Raw genomic sequence first — 9,095 nt, forward strand, 5'->3', positions numbered from 1 at the left:
GCGTAGACAGTCTATAACTTCTGTCAGATGTAATCACGCCCCTTCTTTGTACGCTGCCCAGCGTAATCGTATGTTTACCTGTCAAGCGGAATCACATTTCAGCATATTTTTTTTAAGCGTGTTAAATCGCTCAAATCTGTCCAGCGATGAAAATCTTAAGTTTTCACTCAGTCTCATCTTGCTTCTTTATGTCTTATTGCTTTTGGTCTTTTTTATTTTATTAAGCCTTTATGACGGTTAAAACATCGGTGATGATAAACTATCCAAACTATCAAATTTATAATCTTTCCATTTCTGGCTATTTTTACCCACAATCCTCTCTGGTTTTGAGTGTACAACCCCTAAATATGTATAGATTCCTCATTCGACCGCTCCAAGCACGTAGACGCGTCCGCCATCTTGCAACGGTCAACTTGACGTAATTCACCATAATAATCAAAGAATATTCAAAGATGCCACAATCCTCAGCCGAAGGTTGTAAAAACCACCAGGATTTAAATTGTTGGTTTGTGTTTTTAATATGTATTACCTCAATATTACGGGTTTTTAAACAAAAGTACCATTTAAATGCCTTTTTAGCCAAGGGCTTCATCTTGTTGTATTGTCTTGAATGCGTTGATTGACAGGCATAAAGCACCTCAATAAGCCTTTTGATTGGCTAATCTGACAGCGGCTTGCGTCTACTTTTTTTTGTACTGTTTACAGAAACTAGAGCTTTGTCCGAAACTGCTCCCTATCCTCTATATATTGCACTATATCGGGTGTCTGCCATTTTGTAGTGCTGTCCGAAGTCTGAGTGAATGAGTTCATTCCCTACATTCGTTAAATATTTTTACCCACAATCCTCTCTGGTTTTGAGTGTACAACCCCTAAATATGTATAGATTCCTCATTCGACCGCTCCAAGCACGTAGACGCGTCCGCCATCTTGCAACGGTCAACTTGACGTAATTCACCATAATAATCAAAGAATATTCAAAGATGCCACAATCCTCAGCCGAAGGTTGTAAAAACCACCAGGATTTAAATTGTTGGTTTGTGTTTTTAATATGTATTACCTCAATATTACGGGTTTTTAAACAAAAGTACCATTTAAATGCCTTTTTAGCCAAGGGCTTCATCTTGTTGTATTGTGTTAGTTTAGCAAAAGCCTCTTCTGAAGTCTGCTGAAGATACAGATATTCATACATGTGTATAATTAGTTGCAGTGCAGATGCATTGGCAACTTGCTCTTGAGTGTTCATGGATATTCCAATATGGCGGATGGCTTACGTATAGCGGCCCATCTATGGTACAACCAATGTAAACTCACTGAAGCACTATTTCCCATAATCCAATGCGGAGAGGACTGACGATGCTGACGATGAGCGAGTTTGAATGAGAGATGCCATTTATATCTTTCCTATTTCTGCTTTAACGGTTATTTCTTGTATTATTAATATTAAACTATATTATATAGGAATTAACTCAGTTTAATGTTTCAGAAATTTACTGAGGTGGCGTTGCTGTCTGTCAGATCTGTGCGATATGTTAGGATTGTTATTTTAGTGAAACCTTCAGGGAGTAGATCTTTTTTTTTTTTACAACTTTTCTATATAAAATAGAGTACAGCACCTGTAGGACAACAAAGGTACACCTGTGGCAACATTTCCACAGATAGCCTAAAGTTTAAGCAGGTTGCATGCTAACAGTCTCTTGTATGCAAATACATGAATGTTAACGTTTTTTCAAATGTCAAATCTTGAAACATGACCACCTCTGTAAGTGTGAACAGTGAGACTTATGGTAAAAGACAACACAGGATTATTTTTACACAAATGGAATCAAAAAAGCCAAATAGTGACCCAAAAAGTGTCTTTATTGTGAGGAGGTTACATTAGCATAACAGATCGTCATCATAATTATGTTGTCTTAAATGACACATTATAAAAATATTCAGATTCATTCTATGTTCTTTTATAAACTAGTTTATACTTTAAGATATAGGTTGATTATCTGCAATACTTTATCTTTCGGTACAAAACACTCTTTTTAGAGATACATTAGTAAGACAAATGACAGACGAGTCAAAACGATAAACAATTCAAACAACATACATTCTGGATTATTTAACCCCATAGCTTCAATATGCTGATCAGTTAGTGACAATGCATTTGTCGGCGAGTACAATAATTGCATTCTTTTTTTTTTTTTTCAGTTTTGCTCAGACTCCACACTTGTCCAGTGCTTCCAAAATGGTTCAGAAGTTGGAGGACGCAGGTCAACATGATTACAAGGTCCCGTGGCTTCCGACGTTCCTGCTGTCAATGATCTTGATGTTCTCCTTTACCCATGAGTCAGTGGGTTTGGCACACACGTAATGACCCTTCACAGTCTTGAACCTGTATTCAGAGAAATTCAATAACATCAAACACAAAGGAATTGCTCTGCTGGTCATATTAGTTCAAACCATTTTAAACATAACAATATTAATGATTATTAATATAACAAACGTAAAAGTTATTACAAATATTAAATATATAAAAACAACAGATATAAAAATGGTTTTAATAATAATAATAATAACAACACTATTGTAATTTTTCTCCCACATACACACAAACAGAGATATATTGTTGTGAAACTTACAGCACGGCTTCTTTGGGGCACTGCTGGCTTGTCATGCTGTACTCAACCACTTTTTTGATTGGCACAGGACGGGTTGAAAAGGTAAAACAGCACCTTTGTGGTCCAATACGCAAACCTAGATTAAGAATACACAAACAATTTTTGTTAAAACAGTATACATCTAGACTGTATGTTGCACAGATTTTAATTAAATATTATACATATTTTAAATTGCCTTGTTTTTCAATATGTTAATTTATCTTTCTCCTCCATCTTACCTTCACTGAGGCTAACTGCGCAGAGAAGCACCACCACTGCAGAGAAAATGACGAAGCGAGAGGCGGTCATTTTGGCCGTTCTGTTGTATTAGATGGGCTGGATGTACAGAGAGTCTGTTAGAGGTAAAGCACTCAAGCTGGACTTGCTGCTGTGTGGCTCATTGTCCAGGCAGTCGGACTTTATACAGACTCTTCTGTGAGGGGAATATCCCTTTATGGGTGGAATTTGAGGAGGGAGATTTTGGTTTGAATTCACCCACACATAAAGAAAGTCCGGCAGTATCTGCCGTCATCCCACACGTGCTTCTGACCTTCACAAGTCATATTTAGGCAAAGCCTTTTTGAGGGACAGCCCTAACAGCAAAGCTTTCACTTCCTCTTTCACTACAGTGGCTAAAAAACAAAACAACACTGGAGTACTGAACACAGTGTGCCATTATTATACTAGAAGGATATTAGATGCATTAGACTCACGCTCATGCCATTCCAAACACAAAAGCGTCATCAAAAGCGTCATGAATTTTGATGAATGTATTTGGTATTACAGAGGGGACACAGTTTTGTCAGTCTTACCAAATATTGTGGATTTTAAACAGAGAAAAACATATGAGAAAATGAAAAATAGTTTGGTCAAATATAACAATTTGGCTGGAAGGTCAGACTGTTCATTTTTGGGAGAACTACACCCTCCCAGTCAATTTTTAAAATATGAGTAAAATTATGCAATAAATTATTCCTGTTTTTACAACAACAATAGCTTAATAAAATTATATTTTATTACTGCTAGAATACATACTTTAATAGAAAATGTGATTGAATATACGTATATGTAAATAAAAAAAAACATTAGTTAGCATTTAATTTGATTCCTGTTTTTGTTCTGTTGCTGTAATAATAATAATAATTAATTAATTAATTGTAATTTAACTCCATTAAATTACATTTTATTACTGTTATAATAAATACTTTTTTATAGAAAATGTGATTGAATGTATATAATAAGACGAAGAAAAAGAAGAAGAAATGAACCATATATTATAAACATATACAGTTGAAGTCAAAAGTTTACACACCCCTTGCAGAATCTGCTAAATGTTAATTATTTTACCAAAATAAGAGGGATCATACAAAATGCATGTTATTGTTTATTTTAGTAGTGACCTGAATAAGATCTTTCACATGAAAGATGTTTACATATAGTCCACAAGATAAAATAATAATTTAATTTATAAAAATGACCCCATTTAAAAGTTTGTGATCTTTTATGTGAAAGATCTTATTCAGGTCAGTACTAAATAAACAATAACATGCATTTTGTATGAACCCTCTTATTTTGGTGAAATAATTAACATTTTGCAGATTCTGCAAGGTGTATGTAAACTTTTGACTTTATTATTGTATTTTGTTACTAGTAGAATGAAAGAATGAATAGGCTCTATATGGACGTTCTGGAGCTTATAATAATAATAACCATATATTTTATTGATAAAATAAATACCTTTTATATTGAAAATGTGATTTAATGTATATGTAACTTCAAGAGACATTAGTTAGCATCTTATTGTTATTCTAAATGAAAAAAAAATAGTCTAGTTAGCTTAAATCTAATTGTTAAAATTTATTGCCGTTATGAACATCCTTAAAGACACGCTGGCACCACATTTAGAAGGCAAAAATGTCCCATCAAGTATCACATCCTCTTTCGAAAAGGGGTGCAAATGCATGACAAATGTCATCAGCAATGTTACTAGTGTGAACTTCTGGCATTTTCGTGTTTAGACACACATGGACAGTTTCACTTAAGATTCAAACGCCCCCTCCTCAGCTAGAAAAGACCAAACAATCTCTCTTTTTTTTTTTTTTTTTGTCATAAGGCTTGTTTTAAAGCCACATATAGAGCACATAAAATATATAATTAAAATATGTCAGTGTATTAGAACCATGTACGTTAAGGTACATTCCTGATGATTCACAGATCAGTGTTTTATTCTGCAGAACTATTCAGCTAATGTAACCGTCCATTTGATTTTAAATCATGTCTTACTAAAGGGAAAGAACCTAGTGTCCATTACTCATATTCCCAGTGGAGTTTTTTTAGGTTATTGAATGTAACAAAGGTATCCTGTTGTTTCTTTTTTTTTTTTTTGTCAAGCTTCAAAGGAATCCCTTTAATAGCCTATTGGTAATTTGTGTTGCAAAATGCAAGGGAATTATTTGAGGGGCTTTTTAAAGCTTCTTTATGTAGCTGAGACAGCATTAAAATAGGCTAAATAATAAAATACATAGAAAATGTTACAATAACATTCAAAGTATACTTGTCTTATGTTGCAATGCATTATTATGTAACATTATATTTATATGGCCAGCTGTGTACAAATATAGGTTGTCATTAACACACAAACACATATCAATATATTAGAAAGCAGATTTAATTCCGTTTTAATTTGCAGGGAAAAACTAACTAAATTAAAGCATATTATACATGTAAGACTATGCTGTATTATATCAGTGAAATATTAGATAGAAATTACAGCTTTAACTTCTCTATATTGTGGAAAATGTCCTCTCGCTTTGCAAAAAAAAAAAAATCTCTCAAGTCAGGAAGTTCCAGATCCCAAAGCTTAGACTATATTGTTGAAGACAATACAGCTGAGATGCCAACTATACATCTCAGTTGTAACACTCTGTCATATTATTTTGCTCACCAGTAGGGCTGTCGCGATTCGTCGATTTTATTCGACTATTCGATTTTTTTAAATCCTCGACTTCATTTTGCTCGCGTCGACTAACCGGCAAAATACCGGAAGTGGCGCATTTCACAGACGAGAATGTATAAAACACATTATTAGTCTGTTTTCCAAGGCTGCATGATATATTAAACCCATTTAAAAATAATTAAGCATAATTGTGAATTCACAAACGCTACGATTTAATTAAATAATTATATACGATGCAGTTCTAATACAGTATATGCGCTTTAATTATGTACATGCGTCACACTAAGGTCAATCATTTATAAATCTACGCAAACAGGAGAATACATCCCGGTTTCAAAATAAAAGCTCAAACCCTCACTCTGAGTTTACACGTTTTGATGTCCACATATTCATTTAATTACAGTGGCTATAGCATTTCTGTCCTAAAGAAATGGCCAAATATTAAAGATTAAGTGGTTTGTTCAATAAAACCATATGATTTCTTGCTTTTAATACTTTATTTGAACTAATTATTATTGCCTCATTGCTATTATACATGTATTTTAAGTCATTTTAAAGGCTATTGTTCACTTACATCTATTTTTATTACCACAAAAAAAAAAAAATTATAATTATAGGGCACTATGAAATCAGTTTTATTTCTAAATTCATTTTTTTCCATTTTAATTTTTCAACACTCTGTTTTAATGGTTAAATAAAATTGTATTAATCAAAAATCCTGTCTAATTAATTGTGTTTTACAGTTTTATCTTTACCAAATTCTGTTTTCCATTATTTTCTGGATTCCATTTTAATGGTTCCATTAAATTTTAATAATCAAAAGCATCTCCAATTAATTGATTTTATAAAAAAACACAAATTTATTATTTATTTTTTACCAATAAGCGGAAATAGTTATCTTTCAGTCTATCCCCACTTCATCTGCAATTGTCATCTCCCAACTCCTGCCAGCTGGTCTGTTTTTAAAAGCCTATGTCAAAACATCACATATATCATTTTAATTGTATCACAAAGCAATTATTACAGGTTCATGCTCAGTGTGTTTGTCTTGTACCACGAAGAGACTAGTACATGCTATTCAGAGTCCTTGAGGTCTAATTAAGGCCGAATACAGGCCTACAGTTCCCTGATTTTATTTATAGGCTATCCTACAAACATGTACTATTTCTCTAATAAAAATATATCTTGCAGAACCCAGTGCATAAGAGGTGGTAATTTCTAAGGCCTGTTCATGCCAACACATGCATTTACCTGTTTAAACTAATGCTTAAAATATGGCAGAGGGGCTGATTGAAAATGCTGTTTCACTCTTTGCTTGTCAGTAGCTTTCCTCTTTATGACATAGAAATTATGATTATGACCATTTTAACTAAATGAGAAGTTACAGATGCAGTCAAGTAAGAATAACAACTTTGGATACACAAATACAAAATCACTAGCTCTTCACATTTCTACCTGCACAACTACAGTAGAAACTTTGTGTGGCAACAAGCCAAAGTAAGAAGATACTAAAGTCAGGTTATTGCAGGCCTTGTCTTATTCATAACGAGTCATTCTCTATCTTCTGACCAGCTAATGTTACTTCATGGCTGATTTCAGTTTCATCAATTTTGCAGAAAAAGACCAACATGAATAGGTATTAGTTTTAGTTCCTTTAACCGTTTGTATTTTTGGAATTATATCTTCATTTTTTTTAATACAGTGAGTGCACTGTAGCGACCAGAAACAGAAGTAGCCTATTACAACAGCGAAACAGGAAAACACGCCAAACAAGATCACTGAGAGAGGAAATATACATATCCGACACCTCACGCGGTACACGCAGTGTTAAAATGGACATTGTGTGGCATAAGTGTCAAATATAGGCTATATTTGTAGCCTTACTTGCTTGGGGTAGAGCAGTTCGTTAAGATGTCACTTGTTCCAAGCTGCTGCATTATCTGTAGCTTGTGAAGAACTAGCGTTAAGGTTGATTGAAGTGAAAGCACGTGCTCCTGTCGCGCACAAGGCCAGTACTTTAGTATTGAATGTTTTATCAGTTAAACTCATTCATTAAGATCCATTAGGTGCAAGGTAATCAGCTGTACATTAGTTGGCATTAATATCGCAGTTTAGCAACCATGACGATTCAGCGGCCGCTCTGACTGATCCAGTGAGTTTGTTCAGTGAAGGAATCATTTAGACCGGCTCTCTTGATTCTTTTTGAATTATTTATTAAATGAACGGACTCATAGGAGTAATTTATTGACGAATCAAGCTACACCAGTTGCGATGTTTTAGATTCACTAAAAAGAACCAGCACGTAAGAGTCACTTGTTTGTGAATCGGACTGCACAGGATGTGCTTTTTGCATCCAGCAAGCGAGGAGCGCAGGATGCTTTGAAATGGCTGGATTACAGCTGCGAAAATTCACCGAATAACGGTAAATGTGAGTGCACCTTTATTATATAATACATATGTAAATACAAGTTATGCCCACCGACGAACTTAATTGAAATAATATTTTGCATATTTCTGACATGGTATGAACACAGCCACATTTTGCAGGGCCCAATAAATAAAAGAGCCTAAAAAAAATGCCTACATAGACTCACAGCTTAAAACAACTAATATAGATCATGGAACCTGTAAGAAAGTAAATGTTGCCGTTAGTATCACATCTTCTTTCGGTCTATAGTTCAGGTCAGGACAAATGAAATCAGTCATAACAAGAGTTCTTGCTCTGATTGAACAGCAAACACTTGCCAAAGTTCTACAAGCCATCTATTCTGCTGCTGTATGTTTAATCATGAAAACCTGAGCTGGATACAACATAAATTGACTGAACATAATGAACATAACTATTTAAAATACATTTGAGAAGATTTGTGATTTTTTTAAAGAAGAAAATAATAGCCCCTGGTTGTAGTGGTTGAGGGTGAAGTAAATGTATACTTGTGTAAATGTATTCATATACTTGGATCCAAATGTGTGAATTTCATAAATGGCTCTTGTTTCTACTGTATGAAAACCTGAATAAGTGCATACCCAACCATCCTAAAACAAGTTAGGTGTCTAGTTGTTTACAGGAGATACAACGGTCTGCTTTTGAAGAATTTGTTACAACAGGTTCTTCCTGAAGTGACGTTGCATTCAACACTCATTTATTTATTCTACCTTGTAATCTGCTTCCTGTGGAATTTTGTCAGATATACAGAATGAGTACAATGAAAGTTTTGGACAGTACACAATTGTGCGGGATCTTTAATGGAAAACCATTTTTATAGTCATTGTTACTTTTTTTAAGTTAGTGTTAAATTTTGTAAATACACTACCATTACTCAGTAAGATCTTTTTTTAAAGAAATGAATATTTTTATTCAGCAAGGATGCATTAAATTGATCATTAATGGCAGTAAAGACATTTATAATGTTACAAAAAAATATTTCTATTTCAAATAAATGATGCCTTTTAAATTTTCTATTCATCAAAGAAACACTGAATATATATATATA

The 9,095-nt window shown here is 33.7% G+C and overlaps 1 protein-coding gene across 3 annotated transcripts; it reads right to left on the reverse strand.

The window, feature by feature from the left end:
- Nucleotides 1-2,255: 2,255 nt before the first annotated feature.
- Nucleotides 2,256-7,779, reverse strand: LOC107714059 (monocyte chemotactic protein 1B-like). Of its 3 annotated transcripts, none has more exons than XM_016519762.1 (5): nucleotides 7,486-7,779; nucleotides 6,480-6,571; nucleotides 2,885-2,981; nucleotides 2,628-2,742; nucleotides 2,256-2,380 (listed from the first exon to the last, which is right to left on the reverse strand). In XM_016519762.1, exons 3-5 carry the CDS (start codon nucleotides 2,952-2,954, stop codon nucleotides 2,269-2,271), a joined length of 297 nt encoding a protein of 98 aa, XP_016375248.1. In that variant the 5' UTR covers nucleotides 2,955-2,981; nucleotides 6,480-6,571; nucleotides 7,486-7,779; the 3' UTR covers nucleotides 2,256-2,268. The 3 variants fall into 3 exon arrangements, with proteins under 3 accessions (XP_016375248.1, XP_016375247.1, XP_016375249.1); XM_016519761.1 differs by having other exon boundaries at nucleotides 2,885-3,095; nucleotides 7,486-7,777; XM_016519763.1 differs by lacking the exon at nucleotides 6,480-6,571.
- Nucleotides 7,780-9,095: the final 1,316 nt, after the last annotated feature.

The sequence above is a fragment of the Sinocyclocheilus rhinocerous genome, unplaced genomic scaffold, assembly GCF_001515625.1.
Source record: "Sinocyclocheilus rhinocerous isolate Xijiao unplaced genomic scaffold, SAMN03320098_v1.1 scaffold568, whole genome shotgun sequence".
Lineage (NCBI taxonomy): Eukaryota > Metazoa > Chordata > Actinopteri > Cypriniformes > Cyprinidae > Sinocyclocheilus > Sinocyclocheilus rhinocerous.